Source organism: Larimichthys crocea, chromosome VIII (genome assembly GCF_000972845.2).
Source record: "Larimichthys crocea isolate SSNF chromosome VIII, L_crocea_2.0, whole genome shotgun sequence".
NCBI classification, from domain to species: Eukaryota; Metazoa; Chordata; class Actinopteri; family Sciaenidae; genus Larimichthys; species Larimichthys crocea.
In genome coordinates, this window is record NC_040018.1 from 12,731,382 (window position 1) to 12,757,836 (window position 26,455).

The 26,455-nt window shown below is 40.2% G+C and overlaps 2 protein-coding genes across 7 annotated transcripts in view; one reads left to right on the top strand and one right to left on the bottom strand.

Moving 5' to 3' along the window:
* The first annotated feature begins 1,103 nt into the window (after positions 1 to 1,103).
* swap70a (switching B cell complex subunit SWAP70a) lies at positions 1,104 to 14,456 on the top strand. Of its 2 annotated transcripts, none has more exons than XM_010730876.3 (12): positions 1,104 to 1,421; positions 3,477 to 3,617; positions 5,795 to 5,968; positions 6,113 to 6,340; positions 8,504 to 8,650; positions 8,833 to 8,941; positions 9,115 to 9,296; positions 10,444 to 10,551; positions 11,023 to 11,189; positions 12,107 to 12,305; positions 12,536 to 12,632; positions 13,596 to 14,456. In XM_010730876.3, exons 1-12 carry the CDS (start codon positions 1,326 to 1,328, stop codon positions 13,712 to 13,714), a joined length of 1,767 nt encoding a protein of 588 aa, XP_010729178.1. In that variant the 5' UTR covers positions 1,104 to 1,325; the 3' UTR covers positions 13,715 to 14,456. The 2 variants fall into 2 exon arrangements, with proteins under 2 accessions (XP_010729178.1, XP_027137648.1); XM_027281847.1 differs by lacking the exon at positions 1,104 to 1,421 and adding an exon at positions 1,590 to 1,700.
* A 4,412-nt stretch (positions 14,457 to 18,868) lies between these two features.
* Positions 18,869 to 26,455, bottom strand: part of sbf2 (SET binding factor 2) — a 113,572-nt gene continuing 105,985 nt past the window's right edge. For all 5 annotated transcript variants that reach the window (XM_027281664.1, XM_027281665.1, XM_027281666.1 and 2 more), the window contains 9 exons: positions 26,202 to 26,387; positions 25,033 to 25,159; positions 24,691 to 24,818; positions 23,124 to 23,348; positions 22,911 to 23,018; positions 22,616 to 22,806; positions 21,557 to 21,644; positions 21,342 to 21,473; positions 18,869 to 20,229 (listed from right to left, as the gene is read on the bottom strand). In XM_027281664.1, coding sequence (XP_027137465.1) covers positions 20,131 to 20,229; positions 21,342 to 21,473; positions 21,557 to 21,644; positions 22,616 to 22,806; positions 22,911 to 23,018; positions 23,124 to 23,348; positions 24,691 to 24,818; positions 25,033 to 25,159; positions 26,202 to 26,387 — 1,284 coding nt within the window. In that variant the 3' untranslated portion in view covers positions 18,869 to 20,130. The remainder of the gene's footprint in view (positions 20,230 to 21,341; positions 21,474 to 21,556; positions 21,645 to 22,615; positions 22,807 to 22,910; positions 23,019 to 23,123; positions 23,349 to 24,690; positions 24,819 to 25,032; positions 25,160 to 26,201; positions 26,388 to 26,455) is intronic.

Consider the following 26,455-nt stretch of genomic DNA (forward strand, 5'->3'; position numbering starts at 1 on the left):
TTAAAATCATTAAAACAGCAAATTTGAAAACAATTTAAAGTGGTGTTGCCCTGTGCCAAAATAGTTTCAGTTGTGTGTTTCCCAAATTATTGATTTAATAATTGTAACACTTATTAAATCCAGTATTGTAGCACAGGAAGGTTGCATAGAAAAAAAACAGTAGTTAATAAAGGCCTGCCAGCTCATTTTTGCAGGATGACTTTTCCCCTATGACTTTAATCAAACTCTCAGAATAATTAACTTCCTCCCACTTAAAATGAACTGTATTATGTGTTTAATGGTTTTTTAATGCTCAGTTCAGTCTAACTGCTGTTAGTCAACATGCAGCTGCAGCAGAGTGCACATTTATTCAAGTACTGTACTTAAATACAAATTTGAAGTACTTGAGTTTTTTTTTTCTTCATACCACTCCATTCTACATTCCTGAAGGAAATTTTTACTCCACTACAATTGTTTGACAGCTTTAGTTACTTTCTAAAATAGGATAATTGTCTACAAAACATATGAAGATAATATAAAATATGATTTTTTGTTATTGAATTAGCCAACAGTATACAGATCGATATATTAGTCAACTGGCATAAAATTAATTTACAACTATTTTTTTGGAATCGTTAAGTCATTTCATGGTTCATGGCTCACTCAAAAGTGAGAATTTGCCATTTTTTTTTGGTTCAAATTTAGTTTTGGACCAAATATGCATTGTGAAGATATCACTTGTAATGACATTTCTGAGTGTTTTCTGAATTTTTACAAACCAAATAATCGATTCATGAATGGAGAAAATAATCATTGTGCATACAAAATTGCAGTCCTACAAAATATCTCCACTTAAATGGTTTAAGTACAGCAGTAACATAATATTTATATAGTAATATGAGTATATTAGTAATAATCTATAGATATAATGTATAATAATATGTTCTGCATTGAGTACTTTTACCTTTAATGAACTTATTTTAGTACATCTTTCTGATTAAACTACATGCTCTTACTTCAGCAACATTTTTTCAATGCCGTGCTGCACAGCACAGGGTGGTGTTAGTCATTTTACTCTTAGGTGAAGGATTGTTAGTGTGCTCCCTGCAGGTTTGAGTATATGATCAGTTTTGGCAGCGAGTTACGATGATGTAAATAAATGAAATGAAACGTTATGTGGCGCTATCAGCACACTGCTGCAACCACCGACATGTCGTTTGCGTTTGAGAGGCGGACAGTGATCCCACACAGACATGAAGTGACACAGACAGACAGACAGACAGACAGAGACACAGACAGACAGAGAGACAGACAGACAGACGTCCTTCTGGTGCTGCTGAAACAAGATGTGGCTTCGAGAGGAGCTGTTAAAATCCATATGGCACGCATTCACAGCTCTGGACGTGGACCAGCGTGGAAAAGTTTCCAAATCTCAATTAAAGGTGCGTTTCACTTCAGCTTTCTTGTTTTTGTTTGGGTGTAGTGAACAGAAACAAAACAAACATGAACAGAAACTAACTCTGTACTTAAGTAAGTAACCTTCGTTACTTTTCATCCCCACCGTTACGTTCGTTTCTAGGTAACTGTAACGGTTGTTGTCGTTACAACGTCCACTGCGTAATACTTGTTTTTACTTTGTGTGATAAATATACGGCTGAACTACATTTCACTGTGTAACTTTTAGTATTGGTGGAAAGTAGATACATGTACTCACATCCACAGTAAGTACACTTTTCAAGGCCCTGACACTTTGCCTTTTCTGAGCGTTATTTCCGTTTTATGCTACTTAAACTCAGCGGTGAGATGTAACTAAGTACATTTACTTAAGTATACAGGTCAGGTACTTGTGTACGTTACTTACGTTTGTCTTCATGTCCAGTTAAAACTAGTACAGACTTGGTGATTTTGATTGACTGTTTCTGATAAACTGATAGATTAAGTGTTTCTTTATGGTTTGAGGAAACTCTACTACTACTACTTTTATTTTAAGTATTTTAAATCCTCTTGGATTTAGTTACATTGTCACAAAACTGAAAAACAGAGCTGTTCATGAAAAGTATATAGATATGTGGGTCTCACAGGACAGCAGCACTACAAATACTATATGGATAATCTTAAGGAATATGATGCATTTCTACCAAGCAGTATATAAAGCAGTCAAAATTAGCACAGTCATAAACTCTACAGCAGTAAAATGAAATATACACATTAACGCAGCATATCATATTTATCTAAAAACATCATATATGTTAGTAAAACACTGTCAGGGAGCATTTTACTGCAGGATTACTTTAGTAGTAAGTACACTTTGCTAATAATACTTGATTGCTTAAGGTTTCGACTTTGACTTGTTGTGGAGGTACTTTCACAGTGTGGTATATCAACTTCTTTGACACCTTAATTTCAGGGAAAATATTAGAATTATTACTACTGCCTGGCTAATTGTACACTGTATACCCTACAGTTAGTTAGTAATAACATAATAATAAATATAATGTAACAATAAAATATCTAAATGTGGCCAAATCAACATAATGAGTACATCTGCTTTGGATACTTTTAGGTAAATTCAGCTGATAATACTTGTTGTTTGAATGCAGTACTTTTACTTGTTGAGTTGTAATTTAATATTTTCATATTGGTACTTTTACTTACAGTGCACATTTTTACCATCACTACAAAATGTATATTTTTCTGTACTGCAGAGATGCATATTTGTTGTATTATACGTGTGTTTTTCTTAACTGAACATGCATGTAAAATGCACGTCTATTGTTGTCAAAGAAATGTGAAAACGTGTTACCGGCTGTTTTACTGAGGCAAAGGCCAGACAGTGGTGGTGTTTTGCTGTATGACAAGCCTGGGCCAGAGTTTGTTTGCCTGCTGGGTCTGATGTCTATGTGCCCGGCCTGACAAAGACACAGTCTGACTTCAAGGATCCTGCAGGGTTTTTCATCTCTCACATATGCTCTTTCAACAGTGTGGAGTGGCCTCAAGAAAAACTATTAAAGTCCACATTTTTGGGGATGTATTTAAGGTCTTTATACCACTGTCATGGCCAATTCAAATATAACTATCTACCATATACTGCACACTTTGGACCATCAGAGGAAACTGTTTACAAGCGGAGGTGGTTTGAATTTAATCTTGATATGAATCTGCAGTGCTGTATGGTTAAAAGGAAACGCTTCTGGGTGTGCTCAGAGCTTATCGCAGGTAGCTGAACTAACTTGGAGGAAGAAGCTTCAGTATAAATAGAGAAAGACTACCTTAAAGAAGAGAAGTTGAACGCTTGGCCAGTGATGCTTGTAAATGTCAGCAACAGTTTTTTTTGCATGTGCAATATAAAAAACTGATCTCAGGCTTTATTCTAACTTACCCACATGCATATATTAATTTTGCTAGAATGTGTAACTGTATAATAACGTGTTATGATTTGCAGCTCTCATGTGTTATGGTAACTCATGGTCATTCATATTTAAATTGTGTTTCTTTAGGTGCTGTCTCACAGCTTGTGTACAGTGATGAAGATCCCTCATGACCCTGTGGCACTGGAAGAGCATTTCAATGATGATAATAAAGGGCCGCTGTCCAACCAGGGCTACATGCCTTACCTCAACAAGTTTATTCTTGACAAGGTGGGGACAAACATGCTGAAATATTTGAAGGAGAATGAGATAATCCAGTTAATGTGCTATAATTTGACATAATAACTTGGGTATCGTTTGACATTTTTCAATTATAGTACCAATATCATAGCTTTTCAGTACCGATACACAGCGATCTACACATACAAGAAAGATTAAAGACCTGGCCTTTGAGTTTGATATACGATATCAGACAACAGTAGTGATAACAGAAATTGCATAGACAAGACTTGGTTAGATATTCTAAAAAATGGATAACAAGGAAACAAGATTCACAGAATCAGTGTTATAGACTATCTGACCAATGACTAGCTGTCAGTTACATTGTTGCCATGCAAAGAGTCCCCAAGCCTAGACATAAAAAGAAGAAAATACATAACATTTAGTCCAACAGTAAATTAGTTCATTAGACTGTTGTATTAGCAATATATTAGCCATAATGGCTAGTATAACGGCTAGCTTGGATAGTGGTAAACTGATTGCAGGGAAACTAAATCACAAATCAACCGTCACAAAGCAGCTATAATAAAAAATACCTACAGATAATCACTAATATCAATATTTGCTCAGTCACGGAGTTGACAAAATAGTGGATGTAACAGCGATTAGCAACTTAATGTTCAACTTTAACATCATTTCAACATTGCTCTTTTAGATTTAGTGTCATCCAGCTGTGAACCAACTGAATCATGAATCGCCTCGCCCTTCCCCTTCCAAGTGTATAAAAGAAACTACAGTGGCTGCATAACTCTGGTGTTTATTTGGTCTGTTCTAGGCTACTGTAGAAACATGGCAGGGCAAAATGATAAAGAAGGAGACCCTTTGTTCTCTGTAGATAAAATGTGATTCTCTTGTCGCTTAAACACTAATGAAAACATTGCTTTCACTATTCCATTTCTGGCATATTCTTCCAATAAATCCCACTAAATCTAACACACGGGACATAGAGTTACCGTTTTCTTAAAGGACTTTGCATAAATAACTTTACACAATATCACAAATCTGACCAGACATTCTCTGCCCGTTTTTGGCACTTTGGTACTCACAGTTTTCTACGTATGGAGTTACGGATACATTTATGTTAGTACCATGGATGTATTATTAAAACCGGACACCAAACCTGAAGATGCCACCTATTCAGTTGAATAAGAACTTGGGACACATACGCCAAATAAAGTAGTAGCAGTCGTAGTCTCTTACTTCCCACTGAATATGTGAACTAGTGTTTCTCATACTCGACCAAGCATTACTTTGTGATGACTTTTCTTGGTAAGAGGAAAGTTTTACAAATATAGAATTTCCATGGATTTAAAATTCATAATAGAAAGAGGCATAACTGAGTTGCAGGGAAATGACAAGGCACAATTGATAGCCAGACTGAGATTTTATTAGATCTTATTATTACTGCTTATTAATAATAATTTCAACATCTATGAACATGGTTAGTACTAAGAAGTAATAATCATTCATACCCTAATGAGTGAATGTGGTATTTAGTGTCAAAGTGCCTTGAGAGGTCGGAAGACTAGAGAGGCTTTTTTTTTAATGAACACACTCACAAAGACATTTTTTAAGACTATAAACTATAAGCCTTGAAAACGAACTAACTCGACAGTTACACAATCAATGAAAACAGCAGCACAGACTTTATGACTAAGATTGCGATGAGTAATCGTGCCCTGATTTGGTCCGTAGGAGAGGAAATGCTTAAAACCACTTCTCTTTTGTACCCTGGGTGGCTATGTGTTTGTCTAATATTTATTCAGTCTTAGTTTAGTAATTGTTTTGAAATGTGTAGATAAAAGTGTTGCATCCTTATACTCGTTGGAAAAATAGACATTCTTCTTCTTCTGCCTTGCAGCTCAGTGAACACAGTGTAATACACTGAAAACACATCTGTTAACGACACAAACTGTTATGTCAGTACACTGCTTGAGTTTCACTCTTTGTACTTAGAAGCTGTTTTCTTGCCTTTCTCTCGTAGGCTCTGACTTGAATAAAAATGAGGCATTTAATTACACGAGGTTTGTACCTCACATCCTGCAGACTGGAGGTTTTGAAAGGAGACAAACACTAGTCTCATGCTTAGCATTTGTAAACACACTGTTCTCACTGGAGCTGACCAGTTTGACTTTGACTCTGACTCAATGCTGTATTTTTATTCTCAGGTACAGGAGGAGTTTGATCTACTGGAGTTCAACAAGATGTGCTGGACTCTGTGTTACAAGAAAAATATCTGCACTAAAAAGCTCCTCATCTCAGATGATGATGCTTTTAAAGTCTGGTGCATGTTTAACTTCCTGTCAGAAGACAAATACCCGCTAGTCATCATTATTGAGGAGGTGAGAAAGATCCCAACAGTGGCTTTTTTTTTCTTTCTTTTTTTTTTACTTCAGAGTAAAACATTTGAACAAAGAGGTGGAAATTTCTAAACATCCCCTCAAGCATACATGCTTTTAAGCTCTTTTGTCTGTCCATCTCTTTAGATTGAGTACTTGCTGCGAAAGCTGATGGAGGCCACGGGGACTGGATCGAGTGAGGAGAAGTTTGCAGATTACAAGCTGCAGCTGAACACGAAGAAGAACCACCTGACTGCCTGGGAGCTGATTGAACTGGTGGGGATGGGTTACTTCAGCAAGGGCATGAACCGCCAGACGCTGTCCATGGCCATCAGTGAGGTCTTCCAGGAACTCATACTGGATGTGCTCAAGCAGGTTAGACAGGACATTGATCTCACATGTACTGTGTACACAGTTATCCAATATTTCCCACACACAAAGACACATACACAAAAGAAAGAAGCCATGAGTTGAAAGAAAATGGCACGTGCTTGTCTAAGTCGACTTCATTTGCAACAGTGCACAGAGCGATGTGGTTATCGAGCAGCAGCAGCAGCAGCAGCATCAGGTATTATTGAAGTTTATTTGCCTCTGTTGCCGGGTACAGGCTGCACTAATCCTGCAGACACTACTCATGGCTAAAAAAATACTATTTGTAAAAAATATTGTATACATAATTTAATTATGTTTTGATGATAAGTAGATAGAAAATATGAAATTATAACTTTCTCCCAAAAAGAGAAGTAAATAACGTTATGTATAAAAATATAAGATCTGTAAAAGTTAAATTAAATGTGTTACATCAGACATTGCAATTAATATTTACTTAACATTTACATAGACAAATATAGATTTTTGTTAGACTACCATTATTATGGAGAGCATAATAACAGTATGTCACTTATTGTTTGGTTTGACAAAAACACAGTTATTGCAATCATAAATAATAATAATAATAATAATAACAATAATAATAATACCTTTATTTATATAGCACCTTTAAAAACAGTGTTACAAAGTGCTTTGACAGACAAGCATGAACAAGATACTCATAAAGAAGATATACTATATAACAGTAGCTGATATGATATGTAGTCATATACAGCCAGCACGAGTAACTACGTCTTGAACACACTTACTGTTACAGCTGTATGAACCCAAAATAAACAATCTTATCACTGTTTATAGTTTGCTCTTTCCTGTTATTTATATCTCATCCCGTTAAATCCCACAGTAATTTTATGAAAAACAAACTCAGATGAAACATTTTGACGGTCACAAAAAGATAGTGCTCCTTTTTGGGGCAATCAATGACCCAAATGTCATGTTTTGTAATAGTTTTAAATAAAATAATATTGCGTAAATATATAATAATGCAATCTAATCCAACAACACTAAAACATACTGCTTCAAACACAGAGATGCAGTACAGTCTAAAAAACTGATCATAATAAGATGTAAATACTTTCTGTGGCTTTATGACATACAAATGTTGATGTTATCTTATCTAACCACTGTGGCTTATTACAGGAAAAATATGAAACAAAGCTAAATATAAGTGAAGGACGTGCTTTATTGTAGGTACAGTTGTGAGCTATAGTAGGTTATTTATTATAATGTTAATGTAGTCAGACACAGCCAGCACACTATTTGGATAAAGATTTGATTTTATTGAAACTACTAAATGTGACAAACTCTTCTAACAGCAGTAATGCCAAGTGGTTACAATATGGCTATTGTGTTTATTCGCACGAGTAACTATGAACAGCTTGAACCCAATTATAAATGTTACAGCTGCATGAGCCCAACATAAACAGATTTCTCTGTGATTGCAATAAAAAGATCAAAAGGATGCCGAAACAACTACATCATGATGGCGATCTGTCTTAATTTATACTATGTCAGGTCTGCCCGCAAGACAACAAGCAAACGACTTTTAAAATACTTGTTTTCTGAACAGAGTTTGGATGAATGAGGGCTATGCTAACTTAGTCCATAGTAAAGAAAGCTGGAATAAAGTAACAGACACATATTTTCAGCACTTCAACACGGGTAGAACAACTTCCTTGCTTACTTTTCCTCAAGCACTCTTCTTTTTCGACCTCCTTCTGTATAAATATAAAGTAGCATCACTGAGCTCTGGGTGCACACAGATGGCTACAATAACAACAGGGGATGTCTGAATATAAATCCAATTTTTAATCCTAAAAGTAAAAAAATCCGTAGATGTTTCTGCGTCTTTGAAAGAACATCACAACTGTCACCTCTTCACATTCAGTTGGTAACGTTAATTCATTTTCATGTTTTTTTATGTTTTTAACATTATTGAACTATAACTGAAACATATTAACCCTTAAATATATAATGTATGTTGCATCTACAGGATGTTATACACATATATTCCATGTTTGTTGGCAAATAATTAATTATTCTGTATCTAAGTAGCATAATTTATGTCTAATATATCACAGTGATTAATGACAGAATAATGAACTGACTCGAGTGTCTTTGTTTACACTGTGTGTTTGTGTTTTGAAGGGCTACATGATGAAAAAGGGCCACAAAAGGAAGAACTGGACCGAGCGCTGGTTCATCCTTCGACCCAACTCTCTGTCGTACTACATCTCTGAGGATCTTGTGGAGAAGAAAGGAGACATCATTCTGGACCGAAACTGCTGCGTGGAGGTCAACAGTTCAACTGTGTATTTTTATTTATGTCAGGATGTAGAATTATCTGTTTATAGTATATCATTTATAATACATAGGTAATATTGTTATTAATAAACTCAGTCAGTTAGTGAATAATTTGGTTCAGAAATAGGATCAGCATGGTCTGAACTAATGGCTCTCTTGGATCTCTCTTGCAGTCTCTGCCAGACAAAGAAGGGAAGAAATGCCTGTTTATTATCAAGTGCACTGATAAAAGCTTTGAGATCAGCGCGTCAGATAAAAAGAAAAAGCAGGAATGGATTCAAGGTATTGATTAGTCATTTTTCACTTCTTTGTAACTGACTCAAGAGTTTCGTCATCTCTTCATTTACACCAGTCACTACGTTTTTTAAATGTCATAGTTACTCGGTGTGTCTATAGTCAGATTGTTGTGAAAGTAAATTATTCAGTGATCCCTTTTTCGCTCCGTCTCGTGGCAGCTACTCAAATGTGCATCCAGCTGCTGAGGTTAGGGCTCCCGTCTCCGCACCGTGAGGCCCGTTTGAGGCGCAGGGAGCTCCGACAGAGGCAGCAGACAGAGGAGGACGACCTGGCAGAGAAGATGAAGCAGCTCCAGGCGGCCAATGAGAACAAACAGAGACAGCTGGAGGATATGAGGATGGTACTGCTCCGTACTCAACACGAAAAAACTAACTTGCAGAAAGAGGCTATCACACCTTGTTGGGTTCAGTAAACATTTGCACAACTCAAATGTCACACACATTTTAAATCCCTTCATTTTTTTTATGAAAAACAAGCAAAGATAAAACATTTTGCATCCCTTTTGGATCAATCAGTGACCCAGATGTCCTGTTTTTGAATCGTTTTAAATAAAATAATGGGTTAGGGTTAGTGTAAATATGTAACAATGCAATCTAATCCGATAACACTACTTCAAGCACAGAGAGGAGAGAGCTGAATCACAGTCACAGTCACACAGTCTCAAAAACTGAATGGAATAGGATGTAAATGTACTTTCTGTGGCTTTATGGTTTACAGATGTAACCACTGTAGCTAATTACAGGAAAAACATACAAACAAATACAAGTCAAGTACGTGCTTTATTGTAGGTACAAATGTGAGCTATGGTAGGTTCATCAGGTTAGTCTGTATTCTTGTAAATCTGGCTCTAGATAACGAAACAAGTCCATCTTGTCTTCTCCTAGATACACACGACGTCCGAAAGCACTGTCTATCTTATTACTGACCCAAATATGGTTGCTATAACTCTATTTCCAGTAAGATAAGTCACAGTGTTGTCCACTTCCCTATATTCTCTCACATATTCTGTCTTAAAATAACCTACCGCCCCAACTGATTTAAGAAACGCACACACACCCATGATGCAGCAGAACATTCACACTGAAAAAGGAAGCAAAACTGCTATGCAAACATTTCTGCATATCAGTCAGGGACACCTGCGTCCAGCGAAGGGCAAGGCGTATGAACTCCATTGTTTCAGAGCTGCAGCAGATTATTGATGGCTTTTCACTTCTCTTTTTGAACTGCCAGATGGCACACACATTCATATTTTTAAGCCCAATTACGTGGATTATTTGGAAATTCATTACATGTTTGAATAGTCGGCTATTCTGCGAAACATATCCTGGTGGTTTCTATGTAAAATATTGTATGGGAGACTACAAGAAAAGAGACATTCGACTAATTTATCTATTCCTGTTAGTCTTCAAAGGATTTCTCTTTGTAGTCTGTTGCAGCCGCGAGTTGGGCAGAGAAGTAACAGCTCTTTCCTCTTTTGTGTGTCACAGAAAATGGAAGAGGCTGCGGCCAAAGCAGCAACAGAGGAACACATGAGGAAGAAGACTCAAGTAGACCTGCACGATCGCTACAGACTGGACCTGGAGAGAGAGAAAATGGTAATCAGTGTGCCTGAGTCTGCCTCCCACAACCTGGCTCATACTGGTTCTGACAAGTGTGACGTGACATATGTCTTGCCAAAAGTTCATAAAGAAAACTAATGAATGTGGGAAAATAAGACTTGTTGCTCTATTTGTCTCCCCCGTTTCCTTCCAGGAAAGACAAGCTAAAAAAGGTTAAAATGACATATCCCATGATGTTGAGTCATCTTTTGTCTGAGTGTCAAATGCACCTACTTATTAATCATCGATGACTAAACAGATAAATGTCTGTAAGATACGAAAAACATAATTGTTTGCTCGAGTGAGATTTCGTCATTGCTGGTGGTAGATTACGCCATAATACAACAAATGTCACAATACAGTCTGAAATGTGAAGAGCTGTAGATTATTTCTGGGTTCGATAGCCCACTGTGTGTGTGTGTGTGTGTGTGCGTGTGTGTGTGTGTGTGTGTGTGTTGGCTCCTTCAGGTGCGTCAGCAGATGGAGGAGCAGGTGGCTCAGAAGTCCAGTGAACTGGAGCAGTACCTGCAGCGTGTCCGGGAGCTGGAGGACATGTACCACCGGCTGGAGGAGGCCTTAGAAGACGAGAGGCAGGCCAAGCAGGATGAGGAGAACATGCGCAAGCTGCAGGCCAGGTCACACACACTCTTTATTTAATGTTGTTTTATATCATTTTTGTGGTATGTGTATGATATTGTCAGTCGCCTGTCAGTTCACAAAAGTACGGACTGATCTGACAAGTTAGATGCTTTGCCGCTGATACCAGGAAGAAACAGTAAAGGAGTCCCTGTAGGGATGTTGCAATATGTATATCAACACATTAGACACAGGCAGCTGACATATTATAAATAGCTTGGTTAGCAGTAACTTAATCACAAGAAAACTAGATTAACAAATCAGCAATCACAAGACAGCTATTATTTAAAAAACCTACAGATAATCATCTAACAAAGACATTTTTAGAGTAGATCAAAATTGTCTGTCTGCATTTATTTGGTTGCACATGAATCAAACTGGTTTGCTGGTGGAGCCAATCCCGGCGGACAGTTCATCGATTTCTGTTTTTGTGTTTCCTGCTGCAAAAACTGTTTTTTCCTAAGTTCTTTCGTGCGAGCAGGCAGCAAAAAGAAGACCGGATGAAAAAACAGAAATGAAAAGTAAAAACAAAAATAATTCACAAAGAGCATGACTTTAATCAGATTTTAGTATCACTGTTTCCTTAACAAGCTACCCTAACAATACCATGCCATAGCCCAGTGTTTAACATTGGCGCCCCACAGCTGTAGGCCTAATAATAAGTGAAGTACTCTCACAGCAGACAGATAGTCTGCATGTCCTCCCTGTGTTAGTGTGTGATTCATGTCGTAGTCCAAAGACATGCAGAGCAGATTCGTGTTAAGTGTGATCGTCTGTTCTCAGCCTGATTTTTCCACATGTGCCCATGTGTTCTGGCTCCAGCACCTCCTCCTTGTTTGTTCTGACTAGAGTTTCCGTGGGTAAAATAGACTATTTAAAGACATGTTAAGCATCAGCGCTGTGCTTTCCATCACAGGCTGCTGGAGGAGGAGGCAGCAAAGAGGGCAGAGCTGGAGGAGATCCACCTGCAGCAGCAGAGGGCTCTGTCTCAGACTGAGGCTGAGAAGCAGGAGCTGGAGGCCGAGCGGCTGGCCAAGGAGAGAGACCTGCAGGCAGCCATGCTGCAGCTAGACAGGCTGGAGAAGGAGAGGTCTGGAGCACTGGAGCAGTACAAGGTCAGGTCACACATGTGGAGGTTTACACTGCTCTTGTATCTGTAACTAAAATCACTCTCTGATCAAATAAAAGGGTTGACTCATCAACTAAAACACAGTCACTTACAGTCGGTCACTGCGGCTCCCCCTGCAGGCTAACTGTGTCCTTCAGCCCATTTATCCACCTGTCTCCTCTCAGCTGACATCTTCTCAAAGTTTATCTGCTCTCACCTCCTCTTTATCTGACACAGGAGGTGTCAAGGAAACTTGAACGAGCAACAAACAAGACAAAAAACTGGAAGGACAAGGTGGCCAAACACGAGGGGCTGGTGCGTCTCATCCAGCCAGGTAGGGAAGTTGATTGTTGTTTGTTAGTATTTGCTGATTACAGATGTAATAATTTAAGAACCTTGTGTATTAAAATCATGTAAATGAGGCTTCTTGATGTGTTTTTAACAATGCAGTGTTCCACAATTTGAATGATTTACACCTTTATTGTGAGTTGCAGCAAGGTATGTGGACACCTCTGTGTATTTGTGTCCTGTCAGTTTCAATTAAGTAAAATCTTAATGATATTTTAGATCACTGGTTCCCAAACTAGGGATCCTAACCCCCACTAGGTGTCACCAAAGCCTCACAGGGGGTCTTGAGGCCTTGTTGACATGTAAAATTTCTGTATCACAGCATTTCAGTTACTTTTGATTATTTTTAGTATCATTGTTATTTAGATTATTATTTCACATACAAACTTAAAATCACAGGATAAAGGGCACAGTGAAGACTTAAATACAAACTATATTCACAGAGCCTTTTAAACTGATAAATGTCTTCATCCTGCATTACAAAAGTTAAAACAACCAAAGAGCTGAAAGAACTATCCAAGCATCAGCAAAAAGAAAATACTGAATTTGTCAAATGACAAACCTGTCTGTGATCATTAAACATATAGTGAATTGTATAAAAATATCAGACAATAACCTCATTTTACACAAACTTCCCCGCAAATTTTATGAAAATGCTCCCATGCACAAATCAAAGTGCATTAACAAACTGTTTGGTGTGGAAGACTTTGGCTGGTCTGCACAGAGCTCTGACCTCATCACCAAACATCAGTGGTCGACTTTACTAGTGTTCTTGTGGCTGAGTGTGAGCAACTCTCCACAGCCCGGTCTTAAGATGTGGTAAAAGCTTCTCCAGAAGAGTTGACTGATGCTCATTGTGCAGGCATACAGGGATACTTTTGGCCATGTACTTTGTTCTGCTTCACTACAATGAAATGCATTATGAATGAGTTTGAACCTGGTCCTTCAGGTCATAAAGGACCTCAGAGGATCACTAACTGGGGACCGGCTTCGTTTACCGACACTGAGCTGGAGCTGAGGAAGAAGTCGTGGCAGGAGAGTAAGAACCAGGGAGCTCAGGCTCAGTGAACACTCACCATCACACACTGATGAGGAAAACTCTGACTGTTATTAACTTTAAAGCTCAAACTGTCGAAGTCTGAAGACGTTTGATAACATGACCTTACATGATAGCTGCCAAGAAAACGATGATACTGATTTGATTTTGACTTTTAAAAGAACAGACAGGATTAACTTAAACATTTCTTCAGTTTCTGCTATAACAAAAGTATTAAAGGTTCATTCTTGACTTTGTAAGAGGTTCATTGGACGAAATAATCTGATGTCAAGAACATATTTCTAACTTTTTATTTGGCACTTGTCTTCATCAGCAGTTTGCTCAGTGGTCATATTGATCTGAACCATCTAAGCAAACGTGAGATGTGGTTGAAAGCACCAATAAAAAGGCAGCAAGTGGACCTTGATTTAAGATTATTTTATTAAAAAATGTTTGTTCTCATTTCTGATTTCATGTGCTATGTTTAATTTAACCCTAACCCTAACCCTAACCCTAACCCTAACCCTAACCCTTTTATCACGTTTTTCTATATAAACTTGTAATGTAAACTAGGAGCTTTTTACTGATATCTGACAGAGCATAACAGTAGATACATTTCAGATTTCTGAGCTAAAGCTGAGTGAACTCATAACTAAGATGATAAAGTCATGATAAAACATTGATTTGTCATGAATGTGGAAGGCTAATTTCATTTCAGGTGTCCATACTTGGGAAGAGCCTGTTTACAAATAGAAATAAATATGTGTCTGAAGATTTATGCCTTCCTCTTTGTTTTATTGCTGTTTAAACCTCACAGTCCTCACGACTCATGTCCACCAGGGGTCGCCATATGAACAGGATCCTCAGTCACTCATAAACTAGAGCTACAGGCACATGTGATGGCGTCCAACAGCAAAACCCCAAAACACCGACAAACAGAGTGTCCTTTTGCTTCAGTGCAAGAAAAACACTGCATGGACAACATTTTTAAGATGTTTTAGGAGCCTCAGCATGTCTCCACCACTGGGTCATGATGGTGCCTTCAGCCTTTTTACTTGGGACTGAGCGTACTCATCAAGAGCTATGTTGTCCAGATGTTGCAAGGTCCTCATATTTTTCACTCCTAAAGGATAAACTTGTGTCTCGTTCGTCTCTCAACACTTTATGGCTTCCTTACCAAACAAATCTGTTCCTACTGAGGATATTAATCTTAAAAACAGGTCCCATTTGCAAAGTTACACTTTTTAAAAAGCCTACTATAGTAGCTGGATACTTGATTTCGTATTGTGCAAAATGTCCCTGTAGAGATGCACCGATATGATTTGGGTATCACTGCCAGTACTGACCTGACAAAGCAGATCAGACATGATCGATCCACATCTACATACAGTTTCTTCTAACAATTACATCCATTCAAGGCTGCCAACTCGGATTTTAGTGCCACATCCCTTCCAGGTTTCGTGTTACTTGACGTAAAAGTGGTTCCAAAAAGTTCAAAGCAGTCTGCTGTACAGATTTTAAATTTGGGAACCAGAGAACACTGGTGTCGGATTGGTACGCTGAGACGAGGTATCGGCATCAGGAGAGGAGAAGTTGGATTGGTGTATCCCTTAGTTACCTGCCTGTTTGTCTGACAGGTCTCTATGTATGACTTCATTGTTCCAGTAATCACAAAGAAAAAGAAAAATCACACTTGATGCACGTGACGTGCAGCCGCGCGGTCTCAGTTTTTTGCTGTGTCTCGGTGTCAAAACAAATCAGTCGTGTGCAACAAAGGCTCACTGTTCTCACACACGTACACCTCACCTTTGTCTTCGCCACCTTCATGCCTCGGTGAAAAAAGAGATGTTACAGGAACTGTGTAACTGACTGAAACTCTCAGCTGTGGGTACTTGTTTGTCTCGTGTCTGCCAGCCAGCCCCGCACAATGAGTGTCTTTACTTTCCGATCAAACCATCTCAGTTTGTTGAGAGAGAGAGAGAGAGAGAGAGAGAGAGAGAGAGAGGAAAGAGATGGTTCATCTTGAGTTCAGAGTTGTCAGGACAGGAGATAAGATAAGAGTGTGCATCTAACAGTCTGCACCATGCAGATCTCTTCATAGTGGTGGGTTACTGATAGAATCATAGAGACAAAATGCCCAAATCTCTGAGCTAATACTGTAAACCAGGAATCTGGTTTACCACCACAACACATCATGTCATCTACATAGCTTCTCCTTTTATAGACATCTCATTTGATTAAACGGTCTTTAATTGAAGCACCATGACAACACTTAACACATTAGATGATGCTTGAATTGCTCATCTGTTATGTGGTAAATAGATTTGTTGCTCACATTTCTTCTTTAAGATATTTATATCCCAGAATTGGGGAAATGTGGCGCCTTTTTTTGCAAAGACTATTCTCAGAAATTGACGGTTTCTAATCTGCGTAGCTAAATAGCACAAGCTCCCCCAGCATTCCAAAAATAAGGATATCTCTAGCTGTCTCACCCTCGCCCCCGAAAATGTGACCGAAAAGTACCCTAAAGCCCATAACCAATTCATCCTCATGGAAACTGATTTGAAACAGGAACATTTTTTGGGGATTGTCTGCTGCTGAAAAAATGTCTGGCAGATGCCTGTTTTCTGGGTTAGATGACTTCCCACAGTGACCTCACAGCCCTGAGCATTTCACATGGTTGAATGGACTCTGGGTTTTAGCTGTGGGTCACTTACACATGCAAGTAAAAAACATCAGGGCCTCCGACAAACAACTCGAAGCGGGCCAAGGAAACAGACATTAACGCAAACTCTAGAAAGCTCTGCTAATATTCCTTGGAGCTATAAATCAAATGTGTAATTGTGCTTTTCTACTCATGGATGAACGGGCGGTGTCCGGATAAGATCATCTGGAGCTCAGTTGATTCATGCATTTGATAATTTCCCAACTTAGACCCCCATGTGCTGCAGGCAGCTGACATCATCCTGATTTCTAGGGTGGGACTGGATGATGTGTGTTAAACCAGTGAGATCAGCGTTTGGAGTTGTTTCGATGAATTTTGGAGCAGGTGCCGGAATGAAGGGCCACAGGGCTTCAAGGCAGCGAGGCCCCCAGCAGCAGTGAATCAGCTCTCACATAACCCACATTGTGGAGACACCCAGGAAATGGAAATTGCGACACAGCCCGCATTCATTGCAACTGCAGGGCTACACGGATAATGGGATTTGGAGGACCAGTAAAATAAATCAGTATCATCTGTCACTTGAGTATTTTTGGGGGCCAGTGGAGAGGCCAATCAACTTATTTTTCAAGCTGTCTTCTCCTACAAGAAGCATTCAACCCAGCTGTGATCGTACGTGAAGAACACGGCATCCAAAACCAACAGATACGTGCAATTTTGAATTCATAGACTGCTTTTGATTTGTCTTTTTATGCGAGTGCAGCATGCTTCCAGCCAACCAAGACTAATCACATTGAACTCAGAAGTTACCCAAGATCACTGCATTTAAAAAAACTAAACAAAAACTGCTGTCCTTAGGGGTAATGGATACTCTCATTAGTAATTTGTCTTAAACATCGGAGAAGAAACACTTGAGGAGGCAGTTATTTAGGCCACCTCACGTCATTGGTTATGCAACTCCAGGGACCTTTCATCTCTTAAAACTATAATACAACTCACTTTCATGAATCTGGATCCAGTCAGGGCAACGCAGCTATATGGAATCAATGACTGGCGAGTAATGAAATGAAATGGCGAGTAAAACAGCCATCTCTGACTCAGGAGGAAATGATTCCTAACATGCCATTCCACACAATCCTGCTGGATAACTTCCGCTTCATCCTTCTGTTCGTGGGCAGAGGTCCTAATCCCCGTACCCAAAGCAGCGAGATGCTAAATATGGAGAGGACTGCCAGAGGCTCTGCCCAGATGTTGGCCTGCTGCAGCTCTGCACCTGCTGCCAGTACAAGCCAGCTGGGAGATCATACTTACTGACAAACATCCACCACCTCCCTCCCCCCTCCTGCTCTTCTTCTGACCTTCAGCTTCCTCTCAGAGAGAGAGAAACCTTCCTGGGACCACAGGAGTCCCGTTAAGAGCCGCCAACCAGGCGCCACGGAGACGGAGCTGGGGCTCTTGCCCAGTCCCATATTCATTGCTGGCAAGTGAGACACCCATCATCATCCTCTCCAGGCCCTGTTGATGGCTCCAAGCTATAAAAAAATAAAAAAAACATGAGTTGCAGTGGTGTCTGATTACCTTTCATTGAGAGAAAATCTTTAATAAAGAGGCCGGGAAAACGTGGCAATTACAAATGGTTTACGTTTTCTTCCTGTATCCTATGACCTGTTGTGTAACAGAGTTTACAGCCATGCTGGGTGGCTGTGAGAGGCACAACAGTGCTTTGTGCTCAGTGCTAATCAGCGTCCTAAGATGCTTAAAAAAACAATACTTAGTTTAGCTGGTTAGTATAACATTAACACAAGTATAACACATGTTAAAAGGACAACTCGACTATAAAACATGTATAATTAACATGTTTGGATGCATTCTGGCACATTTAGACACATGCTGATCAATGTTTGTTTTTGTCCATTCCAACCTTTTAAAATCAATACTTGAAAGGTTCCTGGTTCAAACCTCGGCTGGGGCCTTTCTGTGTGGAGTTTGCATGTTGTCCCCGTGTCTGTGTGGGTTTACTACCGGTGCTCTGGTTTCCTCCCACAGTCCAAAGAAATTCACTTAATAGGTTAACTGGTGACTCTAAATTGTCCGTATGTGTGAATGGTTGCTTGTCTCTATGTGCCGTGTGATATGCTGGCGACTTGTCCAGGGTTTACCGTGCCTCTTGCCTAAAGTCAGCTGGGATAGGCTCCAGCCCCACTGTGACCCTGATTAGGATTAGCAGTTGGATTGATGGATGGATAATACACAATTCATATTACACAACTCCTTATAGATCCTCTTACTGTATATTAAAATCAATGAATGCCTGAACAACATCACTTGGTTTACAAACTTCTTCGCTGTAATGTAAAGTGATATGTACTGATGTCAGGGATTTATAACAATAATAACTAAAACATGCCAAGCCAACAGTATGATCCTTAAACGCATCAGTATTTTTACCTCTTCCATGGTCGACTGTCAATGGGCAAACCCTTTGATGACATTCACAGAGTCAAACAAGAACACACACAACATGTACTTTCAAGTATGTTTGGTTTATTTCCAAAAAATTAGTGTCACCACAAAACATGGTACAAAGATACAGAAACAACAACAAAAAAAAGCCTCTGACGTCTTTGAAGTTTCATTTGTGTTTTTATTTTTTTAATGAAACTGTATAGGTCGCACAAACAGAACTAATGAGACGAGGATCTTTGAAAAACGCAATGTCCTACATGATATATTCATTTACTTCTTTTAAAAGCCCTTAAAAGACACACAGCCTGCCCCGACAATCTGAACCACAACAACAACAAAAAGTCTCCATTTCATTTTCAGAACAATGTTTCATCACAAACTGGGAACAGGCCACTCAGGTTCTTGCACCAGTAACAACACGTTAAAAACTTGGTGGTCACATTAGATTTAAGGTTAGAAAAGTATACTTATGTTCAGTACATACAGTATATAAAATGAAATGTCACACGGGTATTTACAGGAAAACATGAAGCCACCACGTTTACACAGTTACACTTTTAATAAAAAATAATAATTTACATTACATGAGACACGTGTTATCCAGAAGTCAATAAACATTCAACAAAATAGAGAAAACGTCACGTTTTTAAATAGAAAAAAATGTCACTCACTGTGCAAATTCTTTTCATTTAGACTGTCTTGAGGAAACGTCGTATGTACATTGTAAAGTAATGCCTTTAGCTTCGCTGTCTGCATCTGTTACAAAATCTATATTTGATAAGGAGTGCATACTTTAGAGTGCAAACAAATTGCTTTCTCATGTTGTGCATTAAAATCTCTGAGTTTTTGGCGGTTCATTCGTTTCTTTAAGCAGCAATAACCTCTCCTCGTAGTAAAATATCTGATAGAAATTATTTTAAAGGCTATTTTTCTTCTTTTTTTTTTAAGTCTAAAATTGAACCCACAGTTTGAATGGCCAGTGATATTGCTTTGATCTATTTACAACTTAAGTAGGATAACATTTCCTTGGTAGTGCAGTCCCCTAAAACATCAGCTTATCTTCACTTCATCCCTGTCAGAGGCACGGAGGAGGGAGCTGACAGCAGAGACGATCGCGTTCGACTCTGAAACAGAGTGACGACAGCTTGATCAGCTGCTAAGTAACAGGCAGAGAGGTGGATGGACAGTATTCACCCTCCACTACCAGGCACTTTGTTCACTGTGGTCCCAGAATTTAAGACATCTAAAAGCTCAGTCTCTGCTCTCAACCACCTGACGCCACCTCTGATTTCCGAGTGTTTGGGCTCTGAGGATTGGAGCTCAGGCGTCAGAGATGCAGTTCTGGATCTTGTCTATCCACAGCTGGGCGCTTGGCGCGTCTGAGGCGCAAAAGTTGTAGACTCGCTTGCTGGTCTTCAGCTACAGAGGGTATCAGACAGCAGAAATGTAGATCAAAGAGATGAAACAGACACCAATGTGCAACAAAGTAAAACAACAGATCACGTCTCTGTTCTTGACTGACAGAAAGGTTAATCTCTGACGCACACCCGGTGTGTTCTGGCTCACACACAGCTTCGTCTCTCTGCTCCACTAGTGTTACCTCTGTGGCTGTGCCAAAGTTTTTGGCACTTCTACATTGGCGTGATCATTTTCAATCTCCTACCATCCCTCTGTTGAAGTGGCAGTCGCCATGTCTATGAAGTGAAGTCTATGCTGAAGTGTTAAAAACTGCAGTTCCTCAAACGTCCACTTGAGACTGGCTCCAGAACTGAGTCAGTCCCCATAAGTCTACATGTTCAAATGTCCAACGTCACAGCAGAAATAAACACGTTTACAGCCTGGTACAAAAAACAGTTTTGGTCTCTATAGCTAATTCCCCCGTTCATGACAACTGTACTGAGAGCAAATATCTATTTAACTCACCTGCTGAAATGATATTATATGGCTTAAAGTTATGCATAATTAGCAGTGTGGCTGCTTTAATTGACAGGTTTAAAATAATAATAATAATAATAATAATAATAATAATAATACTAATTGATAGGTGGGTGCCGTTACAGTTGGCTTGTTTGAGCACCACGTCTTTGCCTATTTTTAGATCTCTACAGCGGCTCTTCAGAAACCTGGGACAACGTCCATATTTTATTTTTTATCTTTACGCATAGGGTCTATTTTTGCCAAAGCAGTTTGCATCATTGGATCAATGTCTTAATAAATAATATATAAATAGACCCAACACATAGAGGCTATGGTTCCTCTGCTAATAAACAAAGCACTACATGTCGATAAGGTGCTGCATGCAGTGATCTAAGAAAGCAGAGCCACAAACATCAGTCACATTAATGTTGAGTTTCAAATGTGTTTTCAATGTTTTTTTTATACACAGACAGCTACCAAAACAACTGTGAACAATATTGGAAACGTGGTTGCAGAGGAACAGATGCTCGGCCCGCTTCGTCGAATTTACGAGATAATCATTGAAGACAAGACGATCATCCTGACACACCAATCAGAAACGCTGAGGTACTCACGTCAAAGAAAGCCTTCTCGCTGATGTGTTTGGGAGCTCCTATAGTCGGTGCGGCGATCACCACCGACTCCACCTCTGCCAGATCGATGTGGCCTCTGCAGTTCGTGTCCTCTCCAGTGTCGTAGTACCTCATCTGTGAACACATGAACGTTAAAGATGTCGCCCAGCTGATGGTTTGGGTGTTTCTTAAGCATGAATGTAGCGCGACTCGCTCACCTGGTGTTTAGTGATGTCAAGTACAAACCAGCGAGGTTTCCAGCCTTTCAGCAGCGCTCCACGTTTATACAGGATCCCCTCGTAAGACCTGAGAGTGCATTTAGACAGCATGTTATCACTATGATTACACCTGACAAACATTCATTTAAAACTAAACTGTACCTTTTGAGTTGCAATAGCACAGTCTGCTTGAACAGCATTATTTTATCAAAGTCAGGTGGAGTGTATCTCAAAGCCTGAGTGTGCTGTTGGCTCCATATGTACGAACTGCAGCACTGTTTGAACATTGTGTTCCCGTTGTGTAAAGAGGCCAAAACTGGGTAGTTTCAGGGGTCTTTTATACAGATTTCTACTCTCATATTTCAACTTGCTGTGGAACCTATTTACATCTGAAATTCAGTGTTTAAAGTCTCGGCCGCAGCCTGTCAGCGTCCTGTCCAAACGCTTCAACACAAACATGAAAAACAAGTTTTTACTTTTTAAGTCTGCAAAGACGAAAAAAAAAGAAAAAAAAAAGAGGGAGCAAAATATCGACATTGTCAGTGTAAATAAGAGAGTAAAGGAGTGTGAAGCTTGCAAACATCTGCTTAATTATTTTACAGGAACTTTAGAGGATCTTATGATTCATGAATAATTTGTCAGGCGGACACAATTGAACACAGAGACAGCTTTAGTGCATACAGTGGTCATAAGCTTCAGAATACTTGAAATATTTGAAGTGTTTCTGACCCACTTCATCTGTTAAAACTTTTGTCTGTCAAAACAGACGTGAAATGTGAAATGTGAAGAGGACAAAAAGAATAATTCACATAAAAACAGATTTTAAATCATCATTTGTCCAGATATTAGAGCCAAGAGACTGTACTTTAACCTTGCGGTAATTGTAAAATAACACACCCAGAGTTTAACAGAGTACAGACAATCCTCACAAACATGACACACAGCATACCACAGCACTGACTCATCTTCCAAAATGGGCCGGCCCCTTTGCAGCAGTTTTGGGTCAATCAAATGTTGGACTTCTTATTAGTTCCGGGAGTCAAGAAGTTCACGACCCACCTGTTCTCCTCGCTCCTGGGGGTGAACTGGTTGTAAAGTGTTGCAGCGCGGCGGTTGATCCCGTTGGCCGTGGCAGTGCTGCGGTCTTCGCCCAGCCCGCTGTCTGGCAGGTGCAGCATGGAACGCCGCTGGAAAGCTTGCAGGCTGGACGTGGGAATGAGGCCTGAGAGCGACACCGACTGCTTACGGAGCTGCACACACACGAGACAACCAGGTGTGAGATGGAAAATAAACACAGAACAGTTAAACACATTTTAACTATATGACGTGTCATCACTCTTCTTCTAACACGCACATTTCCTTCTTGCGCGAGGTCTTCCTGAATGCTGATCCTGACTCTTTCCAGAGTTGTCTGCCATTTCTCAGGAGCCTGGTTCAGCTCACCCTCCAGCTTCTCGATGTCCTACAGCCAAGAACAAAAAAAGAAAAAAAAAAGACAAATGTGACACGTGATACAAGAACCAACAGGGTCAAATTTAACAATTTAACAATCGGACAAACTTCTTACAGCGAGGAGTTTGGTGATGGCATTAGGCTGGGCGCGGCTCACGCTGCTGTAACACGGCCACACGATCCTCCTCTTACTGTTGGAGATGGTGTCCGTCTCCTCCGAGCTGTCCAACCTCACAGCCATCATCCTCCAGTCGTAACACGGCCCCGTGGACAGAGTCTCATCCGTGAAGAAGTCCCATTTGCTCAGGCTGGGGATGCTGATAGAAGGCTTCAGGATCGCCTACATGGAGAATCATTTTTAGTGAGAATCAGATTGTCACGATCGCGTCCATCGTGTAGAATACTGTGGAAAAAAGTCAAACTGTTTGAAATAACAGTGTGTCATTTATTTCAGAAACGTGACATGATGCCTCAAAATACAGAAACCGGCTCCTCATTGATTTGCACTGTGGTTTCTGTAACTTGAGAGGAAACATTAGAGATCGTCAACATCAACAAACAAAAGAATAAATCATAAACAGTGAACATTTCCATCAGGAAAGTAGAAGAACACAGAGTCATTCCTAACTAATCATAAAACAAAACCTGCAATCACAGGATAGAGAAACATCTCCAGAGACTAAACTTGATATGTTCAGTTCTAATTTGGTCACGTATTAAGGAAATATTATGGCCTGTGGACGCTTTACTTAACAAAAAGACAAATTCACTGTAAACAGCAGTAATTTTTTATGAAATCCAAGCTCCTCTGTCTCAAAGGACGAGCACAGGTCAGATCAGGCAAACAGTCTTTTTAACATCAGGAATGTTCTTTTTCACTCAGGACAGAATGTGATTGCTTTGAAACACCGCATGCCACGGTTATCACATGGCAATTAATAATGGTAATGTACTACACTGGACATTACTGCAACGGTTTTCTCTTTTTTTGCTCACATTTTTTTAAGAGATGAAGGAAAAGCTGTAAGACTTCTTTGAAGGGTTATTTCTCTGAGATTTTGCTCAGAAATGTGTTACAATCTTTGCCAGTGAGCACTTTGTCACCTCCTTTGTCAAGACAATCCATCAATTGTCGTCGAAACACGAGAATTCATCTGGCCAGGTTTGAAGCAACACGCCTGTGTTTGAACCCCCGTGGTTGTGAACCAATCAGCATCCTATGAGGAACTAGTGTCAGCTGTGGCATGAGCTATGGCCATGACTAGGTGTGTGAGAAGTGAGAAGCAACGGTTATATCAAAAACTGGAAAGTATTTCTTCACTGAAGAATGAAATAACTAATTGTTTAAAGTTCACCGATAGACAGATGGTTCATCCATCCGTGGTGTGTTAATGAAACATGGGAGTTTAGGTCATATTACTGGAATATAAGTCATGTAAGTGTTCATTTTGGAACTGCTCTAGCAGCTGGTGAAGGTAAACTTTTATCTTGATATCACAATTTCTTTGTTGTTTATATTTTACATGAACAAACTCTGCATTTAATATATGTGACAGCACGAGAGAAAAGGCAGCTGGCAAAGAGGAGTTCAACCCGACCACCGCTCATCAGCGTGGGAGCTGCTCGAATCAGCCGTTGGCCGTCAGACGCGGAGACAGAGACAGCCGGACAGAAAGACTCACATCGTTGTCTGAGGGGATGTACAGATAGTTGAAGAAGATGGGACTCCTCCTGTGCATCCTGTTGATGCAATCCCAGATACAGATGCCTCTGCGGGCCTGCTTATCACCTTTGTCCTCAAACAACAAGCCTGTGAAAGAACACAGAGGAGACACTCGTGAGCACATGGGCCAATTAAATCCCACCATTTTCAAAGAACTCGTCTTCTTAACGTATCTTCTCAAGGTTAAACAACTAACCTCAGTGCAGTCATCTCTGTTAGCAGGTACGTGGTAATACTTTAAACGCACTATTTCCTCAGTATTAAAAAGGGATACTAAAGAACAGTCCTTAAGGACACTAACCATGTTCCAATCGCTCATAATCAGAGTCCAACAGGAAGTTCTTGAAGCGGTTAGAGATGTGATGATAGGCCAGGAACTTCAGATAATACTGATTAAACTCAAACTCCAGAGGATGCTGCTCCAAAATCTGCAAAGACATTGAAGATGGATGAAGACAGTTAAAGATGGAGAGAGAAGGTCAGAGTGTATGTGTGTGTGTGACAGCTGGATCGTGTCCTCATGTTGTGGCTTCATGTCCGTCCAGTGGAGAAATGACCTATTAGAAACAAGAAAGAACTTCTCCTGTCCTTGTGGGGGCAAAGGTCAGTGATATCATCACTGCCAGACACAATCCAGACTGAGCCAGCAGGACCGCAGCTCTATTGTTTCCATGCAGCAGTGTTTGGTGGCCAATGACAGAGAAGTGTTGAATATTTGAGGCCACCTGGGTCTATTGGCAAAAACAACAGCTGTTTTGGAGATGAGGCACTTCTATTTTCAGCTCTTGTCCGATTCCCCTCTCCCCCTCCTCCCGTTTATAGCTCTCCAGACCCCAGGACCCCCGCCAAACTGCCTCAGCTGCCAAGCCTACAGTTTCAAAAGACAAATGCAGAAACTATGTGTTGATGTAAGTGTATGGGAGTGGGTCTGTGCGACCCCAGGAGACGCGAGAAAGAAAAAAAAAGAAAGAAAAAAAAAAAAACACGACATTCTCTGCAGTTAGCATTTCAGAGTGGACACAGCTCTCTGGACCTCAGCTGTACGAGTTTCATTCATGACTCCACTCCAACCTCCACCCACCCTCCCTTCTGAAATCCTGAAGCACACCCAAGCCTTCCCAGAGACTCTCAATCCCCAAAACTGCAATTTTCCACACGGAACTCTAAACACGCACTGATCGTGAAGGGATGCTGAAACACGCGAGCACAGACAGCTCAGCGCTGATCACTGGGTTCACGGACCATCTGGGCAGCAGGCTCCCTGCACACTCCCCGGTGCAATGCACTGTCGAAATTACATATGCAATGTTAGGAAGTGCAAAACTAAACCAAATGTATAGATAATGACGACTGAATTTCGCTTTCCAGGAATGTGATGAGCTCATGAAGTCGCTATGAATGCTGTTAAGTCATGAAGAGAAAGTGGAGAGCAGTCACGTAGCAAAGGGGCAGAGATGCTCGACTCCTCACCTGGTGCACACAGTCCAGGAACTGCAGGAAGATGGGCGTGAAGCCGCTGCCCTGGCTGCTGGGACTCAGGTTGCTCCGCTGGCTAAACTTGTGGCCAAAAGACAGCCACTCTTTCTCTAGCAGCACCTGAAAACCCTCCAGAGTTCGGTAGAAAGGATCGCTCAGCAGCTGCACCAGAGACACCACCTGCAGAGAGGAAGAGACAAGCAAAAGAGGAGTGAGAACGAGATTTCTCACAGCTTGAGTCAATCCTC